Below are 13,452 nucleotides of genomic sequence, written 5' to 3' on the forward strand. Positions count from 1 at the left end.
GTTGCTCTGTGTACTACGTCCATATTGTTCATTTCCCCCCTAACAACAGTGTTTGGATACGCTGTACTTACACTGCTCACCAATTCTGAACTACCTCGAACTCTCTCAGAGTTAGTGAAGCGCTCTCTATAAATAAAAATGTATTATTCATAATGATTAGCATGGAGAATGGAGCAGTGAGGAGAGTGACCACCCTGCCTGTTTTTTCGTCCAATCTGACCGTCAGCACACGGGCTGAGGGGGTGAAGAGCTGCAGAATGACAGAGTAGTAAACTCCTCAGCAGTAGGCCTCACACAGCCCAGCAGAGCTCCCATTGTATAGCACAGTATAAATAGCAACCAGGCACTCTGATTTATTTCGCTCCGAACACAATGGCTGAATTCATGCGCAAGATTCACCCAACTATGCAGCGGCACACCGTACCATGTTTGTGTGTGTCTGCAGCAGTCACAAGCTGCCAATGAGAACATAGGCCTGCCTCTGTCAGGGAACAGCCCGGTATTCACGCCCACCCCTCTTCCCTTCACCTCCCACCCCTCTTCCCTTACCCTCCCTCCCTTCTCCCTCCACAACATGGATGCACATTACTGCATCAATAAACAACACCCTGCTGTGAAACCCTGTATGGAAAAGACAGAGATAGAGAGATAGAGAGGCCTGCCTCCACAGTCACACGGCAGGGCCAACACCTATCTCTAATCTCATTTGGTCATTATCAGTCCCATCAGTCCACCACCGAAAAATAAGCCGGCAGATGTCGACCAACTCTGATTCTCTTTTTGTTAGGTGGGGGGGGGGATTATAACACAATCAAATTGAATATGGTGCTTTATACAATAATTGTCTACTCTGAAACAAAAGCACATTTGACCTTGTAGAAAAAAACGTATTTTACGGGAGGGAGAAACAAAAAAAACCTGTGACAGTTGGGAGAAAAATATTGCGATCCATTGTTGTGGCTGGACTTGTGGAACTTGTCAGAGGAGGGATTGAGAGCTGCAGAAAGCTGCAGAGAGCCAGCCAGACTCATATCTCTGTGTCCGAGATGGAGAGTGAAATAAAAAGTAGGAGAGACAAAGCATTATTGTCTTTCCCTCCTTGAACCTGGCATAGGGCCCAGCTCCACTAGCAGACAATGCTATGCAGATAAATGCAGCTGATAACACGGTATGTTCAAACCTGTTTCTCCTCTGCAAGCGCGTGCACCTTAGAGCGCGTTCACCCCACACAGTTACGTGCACTGGGTTGTAAATACGGCACCATGCCCATCTGTTGACGGGAAATGCCGACCTGCTTGATGCTCGGCATATGTGAATCTCCCGCAACAATGAGCAAAAATTGACTGTGGAAAACAGACCCAATGTTTTGTGTGTGTGAGGAAATCTTAATATGCAAATAAGGCAGGTCCGAGCGCCTATTCAAATAGTCTTTGGCGTGGAGAGAAGAGAGGGGTGGGAACGAGGAGGAAATGGGGTCGAGGCCCTTAATTGAACTCAACCATTCTTCCCCGGGAGAATTGGAGGTCTAGCTACCATGTGGCCAACCTGAAAAATCCTACACTCTTAGCATGCATTCACAGTGCTGACTAGAGTTGGGATTCCTTCTACCCGTCTCACTCATTCTGTAATAAAACAATGAGTAAAGATTTTGAAGCAAATAAGTAGAGTAAGTAGTACAAATAAGTCAAATCAAATCAAATAGTGTTTGTCACATGCGCCGAGTTTAAAAATAATAATAAAATAAAATAGTAACACAAGGAATAAAATAAAATACACAAGAATGAAGCTATATACAGGAAGTAGCAGTACCAGATTACTGTGGAGCTATATACAGGAAGTAGCAGTACCAGATCACTGTGGAGCTATATACAGGAAGTAGCAGTACCAGATCACTGTGGAGCTATATACAGGAAGTAGCAGTACCAGATCACTGTGGAGCTATATACAGGAAGTAGCAGTACCAGATCACTGTGGAGCTATATACAGGAAGTAGCAGTACCAGATTACTGTGGAGCTATATACAGGAAGTAGCAGTACCAGATCAATGTGCAGAGGTACGAGGTACTTGAGGTAGATATGTACAGGTAAAGTGACTCGGCATCAGGATAGATAATAATAAGGTATTTGAGGTAGATATGTACATGAAGGCAGGGTAAAGTGACTAGGCATCAGGATAGACAATAATAAGGTATTTGAGGTAGATATGTACATGAAGGCAGGGTAAAGTTACTAGACATCAGGATAGATAATATTAAGGTATTTGAGGTAGATATGTACATGAAGGCAGGGTAAAGTGACTAGGCATCAGGATAGATAATAATAAGGTATTTGAGGTAGATATGTACATGAAGGCAGGGTAAAGTTACTAGACATCAGGATAGATAATATTAAGGTATTTGAGGTAGATATGTACATGAAGGCAGGGTAAAGTTACTAGACATCAGGATAGATAATATTAAGGTATTTGAGGTAGATATGTACAAGGCAGGGTAAAGTGACTAGGCATCAGGATAGATAATAATAAGGTATTTGAGGTAGATATGTACATGAAGGCAGGGTAAAGTGACTAGGCATCAGTATAGATAATAATAATACTAAAATAAAGAACAGAGTAGCAGCACCATATGATGAGTATAAAAGTGTGTGTGTGTGTGTAATGTGTATGTATGTGTGTTTGTGTTGTGTCGGAATGTGTGTATTTGTTATGTGTGTGTGTGTGTGTACGTATGTAGTGTACGTGAATGTGTGTGGGTTTTGTGTGGGAGTGTCAATGTAGGGTGTATATATCGTCTAGTGAGTGTGCGTAGGGTCAGTGCAGATAGAGTCAGTGCAGATAGTTCAAGAACCATTCATTGACTATTTAGCAGTCTTGCTATTTAGCAGTCTTTGGCTTGGGGGTAGATGCTGTCTTAGTGCCTGGCTGCCGGGTGGTCTATGGCTTGGGTGGCTGGAGTCTTTGGCAGTTTTTCGGGCCTTCCTCTGACACCGCCTGATATAGAGGTCATGGATTGCAGGGAGCTCGGACCCAGTGATGAACTGGGCTGTCCGCACCACCCTCTGTAGGGCATAGCGGTCAAGGGCGGTGCATTTGCCATACCAGGCGGTGATGCAGCCAGTCGGTGATCAGGCCTTCCACCATCGTGTTGTCAGAAAACTTGATGATGGTGTTGGAGTTGTGCATGGCCATGCAGTCATAGGTGAACAGGGAGTACAGGAGGGGACTAAGCACGTACACCTGAGGATCCCCCGTATTGAGGGTCAGCGTGGCAGAGGTGTTGTTGCCTACCCTCATCACCTGGGGCCGGCCCATCAGGAAGTCCAGGATCCAGTTGCAGAGGGAGGGGTTCATTCCCTGGGTCCGTAGCTTGGTGATGAGCTTGGAGGGGACTATTGTGTTGAACGCTGAGCTGTAGTCTATGAAGAGCATTCTCACATAGTTATTTCCTCTCTTGTCCAGGTGGGAGAGGGCAGTGTGAAGTGCAATTGAGATTGTGTCATCTGTGGACCTTTTGGGGCGATATGTGAATTGGAGTGGGTGTAGGGTGTCTGGGATGATGGTGTTGATGTGTGTCATGACTAGTCTTTCAAAGCACTTCATAACTACAGATGTGAGTGTGACAGGACAATCGTCATTTAGGCAGGTTACCTTGGAGCTCTCGGGAAAAGGGACAATGGTGGTCAGTTTGAAACATGTTGGGATTACAGACTGGGACAAGGAGAGATTAGAAATGTCAGTGAAGACACTTGCCAGCTGGTCTGCGCATGCTTTGAGAATGCGCCCTGGTATTCTGTCTGGCCCGGCGGCCTTGTGATTGTTAACCTGTTTAAACGTTTTTCTCACATCGGCCACGGAGAGCGAGATCGCACAGTCATCCGGAAAAACAGCAACTTTCACGTGTTCAGTGTTATATTCCTCGAAGCGAGCATAAAAGGCATTTAGCTTGTTTGGGAGTTCTGCATCGCTGAGCAACTCATGGCTGCGTTTCCTTTTGCAATCCATTATCGTCTGCAAGCCCTGCCACATACAACGAGCATCGGAGCCGGTGTAATAGGATTCCACCTTCCTCCTATATTGTCCTTTTGCATGTTCAATGTCTCATCGGAGGTCGTAGCAGGCTTTCTTGCATGCGTCCATGTCCGTGTCCCGTTTCTTGTAAGCGGTAGCTCTAGCCCAGTAGGTAATGCCTTGTTTTTGCTTTGGATATGTTCTTATAGTAACTGTGGGGATGACATCGTCTACAGTGCCTTCGGAAAGTATTCAGACCCCTTGACTTTTTCCACATTTTGTTACATTACAGCCTTATTCTAAAATGGATGAAAAAAAATTTAACTCCTCAGCAATCTACACACAATACCCCATAATGACAGAGCAAAAACAGGTTTTAAGACATTTTTGCAAATGTATAATTTTTTCAAAACAGAAATACCTTATTTACATAAGTATTCAGATCCTTTGCTATGAGACTCGAAATTGAGCTCAGGTGCATCCTGCTTGAAATTGATCATCCTTGAGATGTTTCTACAACTTTATTGGAGTCCACCTGTGGTAAATTCAATTAATTGGACATGATTTGGAAAGGCACACACGTGTCTATATAAGGTCCCACAGTTGACAGTGTATGTCAGAGCAAAAACCAAGCCGTGAGATTGAAGAAATTGTCCATAGAGCTCTGAGATAGGATTGTGTTGAGGCACAGATCTGGGGAAGGGTAACAAAAAAATGCTGCAGCATTGAAGGTCCCCAAGAACACCCTGGGCTTCCTAGAGCTGGCCGCCCGGCCAAACTGAGCAGTCAGGTGAGAAGGGCCTAGGTCAAGGAGGTGACCAAGAACCTGATGGTCACTCTGACAGAGCTCTAGATTTCCTCTGTGGAGCTGGGAGAACCTTCCAGAAGGACAACCATCTCTGCAGCACTCCACCAATCAGGCTTTTATGGTAGAGTGGCCAGACAGAAGCCATTCCTCAGTAAAAGGAACATGACAGCCCGCTTGGAGTTTTCCAAAAGGAACCTAAAGACTCTCAGACCATGAGAAAGAAGATTCTCTGGTCTGATGAAACCAAGATTGAACTCTTTGTCCTGAATGCCAAGCTTCACGTCTGGAGGAAACCTGGCACCATCCCTACGGTGAAGCATGGTGGTGGCAGCATCATGCTGTGGGGATGTTTTTCAGCGGCAGAGACCTGGAAACTAGTCGGGATCGAGGCAAAGATGAACGGAGCAAAGTACAGAGAGATCCTTGATGAAAATCTGCTCCAGACCGCTGAGGACCTCAGACTGGGGTGAAGGTTCACCTTCCTACAGGACAATGACCCTAAGCACATAAGGCTGTAACGTAATAAAATGTGGAAAACATCCAAGGGACCTGAATACTTTTCGAAGGCACTGTATGCACTTATTGATGAAGGCCGTAACTGTTGTGGTAAACTCCTCAATGTAAGTATACAGCTATTATGTTTTGTAATTGTTTTCAGGATTCACCTGAAGTAATTGGTAACACAAGTAGAGTGAACCGTGAAAGAGCTCATGCAGATGTCTATGTGCACCACTGCATTATTTCCACCTGGTAGAGCTCAGGTCCTGGGCTTTACTCACTGATCCTGCAGGGGATTGTTCTGCGCATGGAAATACATGGTAATACTCTTGACTGTTCATTACTCAACCATCTGACTCCCTGCAATAGAACTCATTGGACTGGGGCCTGACTGTCCACGAGCATTTGTGCTATAGAATGAATCTATCAATTAACACTCTTTAGAAACAACAAATTAAAAGTGATGATTTGTGTTGAGGGATTTGTACACAAAACAATCCAGTCAAATTGTGAATCCTTAGTAGGAAATATATTGCTCAACAGAATACAATGTAATCTGTTATTTAAATCCCTTATTTTGGACATTTATACAGAGTTTAACCTGTAGCTACATAAAAACATGCATTAATGTCTTGTCAAAGTGGAATTTCTTCGAATCAGTTGACAGATTGGTTAGCTAACCCCTTTTGCAGGAGTGTCAAGAGTAGAGTATGCATACATACCCACATCTGCTCAATCTGAAACAAACAAGGAAACCTGTTTCCCTGCATTCATTTTCAAATTGCAACATGGGAAGTCTTGACCGACACATTTCAGACCCGCAGTGGAAGATATATGATGTCAAAGACACCAGCTGGGAAACATGTGATATCAGCGTTTACTGAGTGAAAGGTCATGCCCTCTCGCATCACAATGCGCCAGTTGTCAACAATAGCAGACTCGAAAATCTCCATTGCACATATGCTGCGGAGTGAAAGCATGATTGTGCAGGAAATGTTCTCTTTCTCAGCATTTACTCTCAGAACAATGGCAATCGGTTCATCGTCACAGAATGTCGCAGTTGCAGTATGAATTCCTAAAACGGGAACACTTAGAACTGGGACAGAACGACCAGAGCAGGTCAATAAAATCCTCAAATACAGAACTTGACACATCTGTGCTCTGCTCTGCCAGGCTACAAAATGACAAAACAATTCACTATGTTGTATGCCGGGTCTCTTTGTCAAACATTAGGAGGCAGGTTCAGTTGACTGTGGAAAAAATGTATCAAGCTATTCCGGTTTTGATAACTATTAAACACAGAGAGAGAGTCCAGTAAAATCTCTTCAACATTATAGTATCCCTCGGTTTACGTCTTCTATAGAGTCTACAACAGTATTGAGGCAGCTACAGAAACAGGAGAACAAGTAAGAGAGTAAATGAATGCACAAAGGACCACCAACTCACAAAAGAGGAAGAGAGAAGAAGTTTCAGAGCTAAACAGCATCTGAATAAGGAACACACCAATCACCTACGAGGAGTGTGATTCCATCAATTATAAGCACTTGATTGAGATTTAATTCAAAGCTGGAGTTTAATTGCTAATATCAGAGCATAATTAAGCTGATAAATCATGGCTGATTTTAGTGAATTATGGATTAAAATAGCAGAAAACCTGCAAATTGTGTATGTCAGCTAAAGTTGTATCTGTAATTGGTCTACAAGTCTGCTTTCAGATGGAAGGGACTGTTACATTTGTTCAAATCTCCAAATAGGGTCTCAATGAATGATATGCATGAGATGTGAGGGACGTCTTAACCCTCTGTATGAAATGAGAACTGATGTGGAAAGTCATAGCTATACAGTGTGAGAAGTCTACTTTGTGGCATCATGTGCGTAGTAAGAGAGAGGAGAGAGACAGGGTCTGAAGAGAAACAAGTAGAAGGAGAGAGAGAGAGAGAGAGAGAGAGAGAGAGCGAGAGAGAGAGCAGGAGAAATAGAAAGCGGGAGTACACAAGCACTCGAATAGGTCCTAATGTCTCCCCATGCAATTCCCCCCTCTCTCTCTCTCTCGCTCTCTCTCTCTCTCTCTCTCTCTCGCTCTCTCTCTCTCTCTCATACACACAGACTAACACATCCCCACACTGCATCTGCCGGAGCTAGTGGCTGTAGTTAAATTGAAATATTTCCCGGCGTGTGTCAGAAGCATGCAGAATGGTAATTATGACAGATCTGATTAGGCGGGCCGAGTCGGGCGGCTCCGGGCTGCAGGTGCGACCTTGTGCATTCCTGCGTGTGTAAATAAAATTAATTACAAGCGTGGGGGCGCGCGGCGCGTGACATCGGTGCGCACGGGGGGGACTCCCACAGGGGGCACCCTAATGGAATATTTTCCCCGAGTCTAATAATACAGTTGGTATTGACTTGAGGTAATTAGGGGGATCATTAAAGCGCTTTTCCCGGCGTATTTGCCTGCCTGATCAGATTAGCCAGAATGGGCCTCAGAACAAGCCCTGTGTGGTCTGTCAGAGGAGATAGTGGAAAAGGGCTGGAGCTGGAGCGAGGCTCTCCCCACACTGTTAGCCCGGCCTGGGAAGGAGAAGCAACGGGGGCGTGGAGGGTGAGAGCTACCTCAGACTTGGGACAGCGGGGGGCAAATGTCGGGGAGTGGAATGTGGGGATGGAGGTAGGTACAGTAGGTGTGGTAGAGGTGGGCAAAAGGGCAGAGAGGAGGAGAGAGAGAGAGAACCAGACAGTTGAGCAGTACAGTAGAGAGGTATGTGCATGCTCAGTGGGGGGGAGTGGGGGGGTTAGAGGAGGTTGATGAAATGAGAGGCAGTGGGTTAGATGCTGGTGGTGATTCCTCTGTCCATTAAACAATTACAAAAATGCTCATTTCAGAGGGAGGAGAAGGAACTGCCTTTTGCGAGATAATTCATACACAAAATTAATTATTCAGACATCTGGGTCTCCGGTTCAAGAAATCGTCTCTTTAATAATATAGAGGATCTGCCACCGTTTCCCCGGCAACCTAATAACCAAGCAACCGGATAAATAAATAAATCAATTAATAAACAGTCATGGCCTTTATTTCCCTTTTGGTGATGCTCTCTCATTTCTAATCTGCCTCAGCTTCGCAGGGAGACAATCCGGAGTCTGTAAACAAACAATGATGATATTCTGTTGGCCGTTGCACCACAGAAACAGAAGTGAAACTTTGGGAGGTGATTTATAACATCACTCTGGATCAGCCCTATAACAGCACCACAGTCATATTATCCATGAAGGAAAAACACTCAAGTTATAAAACCCTCACATTTTTTATCTCTAGGTTCATGACTCTAGGTGGTCATGCCCAGTTTCTCCCTAGGCTCTTCCTGATCTAGAAGATCAGATATTATTCAATTCTGTCAAAGCAGTGAGTTCCAAATGTCATCTCCCGTCACATCTGCCCCTTAGACTCAGCAGAGAGAGGAACCCAACATTTCTGGTGAGAATTGATTGACAGGTTTGGTAGGATGGGAGGGGTCCATGCATGAGTATTAAGGAGGTGGTTGGGCCATATGAGTGGGATGGATGTACAGCGTTCAAGCTGTCCCAGTCAAAAAGAACAACACAGATTCCACTAACTCAGGATATGAATCATTTCAGAAATTATAGGCAGGGGGGGCAGGTCCAGTAATTCCACCACCCTCCTCCTCTCCCCTCTCTCTCTCTCCCACTCTCCACCTTTCCACTCCAGACCAACTAGGCAGTCAGTGTCCCTCCCCCCACCCCCCCGGAGAGCTCCGTGCCAGGCGGGCGCAGGGTGACAGATGGCACACACCAGCCCCCCCTGCACCAACCCCCCCCCCCCCCCCCCCTGGTAGCGCAGCGGCGGACCAGATCAGTGCCATTCTGTCTCATTAGAGCCTGGCTAATTAGCGTAGCCTCTTCCAGGGGAGAGAGAGAGAGAGAGAGAGAGAGAGAGGGGCGCTTGGTGGTGGCGTTTCTTTTTTGTATTCCACTGGTCACTCTGTGTGTGTGTGTGTTGGGGGGTATGTGAGCTAGCCCTGTGGCGCAGGAGCTCCCGGATCGCTTGTTGTGTGACAGCAGGGACTCTGATACAGACAATCACAGCTCCCTCTCAGGATGTGTGTCAGGCAGTTTAGACACCAAAGCCATGTCAGTGGCTCCCCACGGCTAGCCTCCCACCGCTAGCCTCCCATCGCTAGCTTCAGCTCCTTTAGCAGCCAACAACATACAGCTAGCTAAACACCCTCTCTGTTAGCCTAGCCAATACGGATAGCCTCCATTTCACTAGCTAAAACAGATAGCTAGCTAGCTACCACCTCTACCGGTGCAGCTTTGTTAGCACTGACAAGGGCTCTCATCAAAATCTAGCATCCATCTTTTCGAACGCTATCACTAAAGGGGCGTCTCCTAATGCTGGCTGAGGATTCTGGCGGCATTGTCTCCTGTAGCTGGCTTCAAACCAACATCATCAACAAACGCAACCTCAATACTATAGTTACCCTCTAACAACCTGCTCAAACTACTATACAGTACGTCTCCCACAGATGAATGTTGGCTCTACTTTGAATTTGATAAGAATGAAATTTGATAAAAATGAAATATGAAGGGTTATTGGATTCTATCTTAATGCAATGTATAGCTGTACAAATAAATCAAAATGGGCTGTAGTCTCAAGATATACTGTAGGCTGCATGACTGAACTTGATGTCAACCAGCAGCGGAATGGAGATTTTCAATTGTACTTAATCACTGCACCCAAAATGTTGAGGTTAAAAAGGTGATTGAAATGCTACTGTGAATATGAGAGAGAGACGTACCAGTTAAAGACTGGCAGAAAGAGAGGTCTGCTGTGGTTACGAGCCCTGAGAGGGGACGGGATGGCTGTGTTCCAGACCCCATCCCCCACGCAACACACCCATGCACACAACACACACACACACACACACACACACACACACACACACACACACACACACACACACACACACACACACACACACACACACACACACACACACACACACACACACACACACACACACACACACACAGTGTAAGCCAATCTCACACACTGGAGTGTAAGCCAATCTCTAAACTCCTGCTTAGAGCTCTCCCACTCAGGGGACCACCACTGCTCCCACCCTCTCCCATTCCACAGCCCCCTGCTCCCCTTCTCAGATCTCCTCCCCTCTTCTCCTCGCTCCTCCTTTCCCCTCCTCTCCTCGTTCTATCTATCTTTCACAGTGGCAGGACTAGACAAGACAAACACACACACAGACACACAATAGCTGCCTGAGCCAAGCTCTCCTGTCCTCCAACCCCCCAACATTCGCCAGCTCTTTCAGGGTGGTGGGCTGCATACATGCGAGCGTGCGACCACCGAGAATTCCTGCACTGTGCCGGGGTGGCAGTGGGCAGAGGAGGCACGGCACACCAATCAGACACGCATGTGCCAGCCTCCATATCGAGACTGAGCCTCCCCCGCCCCCAAACCCCCGTTCCTCCTGCCAGTCTGCACTCCAATGGATGGACCCTTCCTCCACCACCACCCCCCACCACCAGCTCCTCACTCCCTCGCCCTCCAACCCTAGCCCCAGCAACCCCCACTGGGCTAAAGTGCAGAGCCCGGGCCTGGGTCTCTGGTTCTGAGTCTGGGCCTGGTGCGGAGCCGCCACTGCCCCCGGTGGTGGTGTGGGCCTGGGCCGGGAGGGGCACCAGCTGCCCGGGGAGCGCCCATTACGAGATGGAGCCAGAGATAAGTGCTCTCCCAGGCCCCCTTTCACAGGCATAATTAGCACACTTCTTATCTGCTGCTCAATTCACATTCACACCCTCCGCCTCCATCGCCATGAATGGTGGAGCAGGGAGACGACAGAGAAGATAGAGAGAGAGAGAGAGAGAGAGAGAGAGAGAGAGAGAGAGGGGAGAGCGAGACAGAGAGAGAGAGGGGGAGAGAGAGAGAGAGGGGGGAGAGGGGAAAGACAGTGGAAACCTGTTCACTCACAAATGATAATCTGAGAAAATATATTTTTTCTCCCCCTCTTCTCTCCTCTCTTCCAAAAAGTCTTTGAACTCCTGAACAAAAACAATGGTTTGTGCATCAAACTGCAATTTGCTAAAACAAAGGTATCTGGCCCTATAATCATCGCAATCAGCGGGAAAAAAACAACCTCCACAGATATTTCCAGATAATTTGGCCCCTGTTTAATCTATTTTCTTTTTCTTCATCAAGTAACAATTGTGGAAACATTTTCAACTGTGCTCCACCGATATATGAAACCTTTAATAATAACGGCTTGCTCCGCATTTCTTTAATTAGTTTTAATAAGAGTTAAACTGATGGTAATTTTGCTCACACAAGCCGGTATTCAACGAGTGGGTTGTTCCCTGGGCGAGATAACAGGCTTTAGCTGAGAGTCATTCAGAGCACAGCTAATATAAACACGTTTGTTTTGTGTTGAAACACGGTCTGCTGTTCGCTAAACCCACAATAAAGGAGACATATGTCATTATGGCGATAAATCACCAGTCGGAGAAGAGAGGAGAGTTGCACAATGTGGCGCTTCAGTTTTTGAACCCCCTAACTGGTGAATGTCTCCAGATCTGGTTTTATATTGTGTTTTATTCTTTTGTTTTCTAATGTTTCATCAACCACACTGGGAAGGAGCCAAAATGTCTCCACGACAAGTTCAGGCAGGAAATGAAAATATTAGCTCTGTAAATATTGATGCATTATATCTCAAGCTGTAACATTCACAGAACTGTAACTAATAGTTTAATAACATACGTTCCCAAAAATATAGCCTGAGACAGTCTTTTGTTCTATATTTTGTTTAAATGTTTGTTTAAAAGTGGAAAATAATACTTATTGTGTGTGGTGTTGTTCTGCAGGTCTGTGTGTCTGTACCAAAATAGTGCTCTTATTGGTCTCTGGCCTAGAACTGTATGTTGTGTGTACAAAAATGGCAACCAGAGTCTAGGTCATTAGATGGGTCTGTACCTGACTCTTGGAGGCGGCCACCTTGGCAAACAGAGCCTGGGACACCTTGGCCCTCTTCATCTCCTGCTGGATCTCGTCATAGATGGATGAGTTGATGTTGAGGATGCAGCTCTCTGTCTTGCCGTTCCACTCGCTGGGGAGCGGCGAGGCCTTCACCTGGGCAGGGTAAGGAGTGTCAGCAAAAGGGTTGGAAAACAAGGTGATGCTGCCGTGTTTTCTGGATTCGGGGATCTGTCCAGATAGATAAAGGGAGGAAAGTGAACTATGTTTAAAACATGGGAGACAATTTCACATTCAATTATTTCATACATTTCATAATTCGTCTAATTAACTTCACTTAACATATATAAGAATATATAAGATAACATATTGCTAACACTTTATAATAACTTTTACGAATAAGCATTAATAAACAATTGATCAACTATTAATAAATATGTTTTGTATTAATTGAATTACTTGAATTAATAAGCTATTAAATTTATAACGAAATACTTAATACTAAAATTCTAAATTCTAAAAGTGTTACGAACAAATCATGCTATTATTTACATAAAATGCCATAACATACATTATTACGATAACCATGAATTACAATGTTATTGATACAGTACAGTAATGGTGAAAGTGTTACAAAGAGATGGTTCATTGTCGTGTTTGCTTACAGGAGAGATGCCCACAGGGATTCTGGGGTTCCAGTCCTCAGGTCTGACGTTGTTACAGTCTTCTCTCCTGGGCTGCTGGGGCAACAGAGACATGTTTGTTTAGTTCCACCCTCAGAAAAGGGACTTAACCACACACACACCACATTAGCACAGATTATGCGCACGCACGCACGCACACACACACACAGCCTAACAAAAAATTGTTAGGCTGTATCGACACAAAGGTAGGATATTACATGTGCAATGACAACGTTAGTACACTGCAGTCTCATTGATGAAGCTAAACTGATCAGAAATCAGATTGCAGAGAGATACATGGAATTGAATCAACATCATTCCGTGGCTTGTTGTCATTCATATCCAAAGTCCAGAGGAAACCCTTTTAAAACTTGTGTGAATACTGCATTTTTTTATTTACGTGTATGCAATAATTTCATTACTCAGTATTAATCTTATCATTTACAAACTTGCCCAAAACAAT

The 13,452-nt window shown here is 45.3% G+C and overlaps 1 protein-coding gene across 13 annotated transcripts in view; it reads right to left on the reverse strand.

The window, feature by feature from the left end:
• The window catches only part of LOC139564211 (DNA-binding protein SATB1-like), a 53,130-nt gene that overhangs the window by 6,614 nt on the left and 33,064 nt on the right, over nucleotides 1-13,452 (reverse strand). For 8 of the 13 annotated variants that reach the window (XM_071383527.1, XM_071383520.1, XM_071383522.1 and 5 more), the window contains 2 exons: nucleotides 12,972-13,046; nucleotides 12,307-12,537 (listed from right to left, as the gene is read on the reverse strand). In XM_071383527.1, the coding sequence (XP_071239628.1) occupies nucleotides 12,307-12,537; nucleotides 12,972-13,046 (306 nt within the window). The remainder of the gene's footprint in view (nucleotides 1-12,306; nucleotides 12,538-12,971; nucleotides 13,047-13,452) is intronic. The other 5 variants (XM_071383524.1, XM_071383523.1, XM_071383528.1 and 2 more) reach the window with 1 other exon arrangement.

Source organism: Salvelinus alpinus, chromosome 35 (assembly GCF_045679555.1).
Source record: "Salvelinus alpinus chromosome 35, SLU_Salpinus.1, whole genome shotgun sequence".
In the NCBI taxonomy this organism is placed as follows: domain Eukaryota; kingdom Metazoa; phylum Chordata; class Actinopteri; order Salmoniformes; family Salmonidae; genus Salvelinus; species Salvelinus alpinus.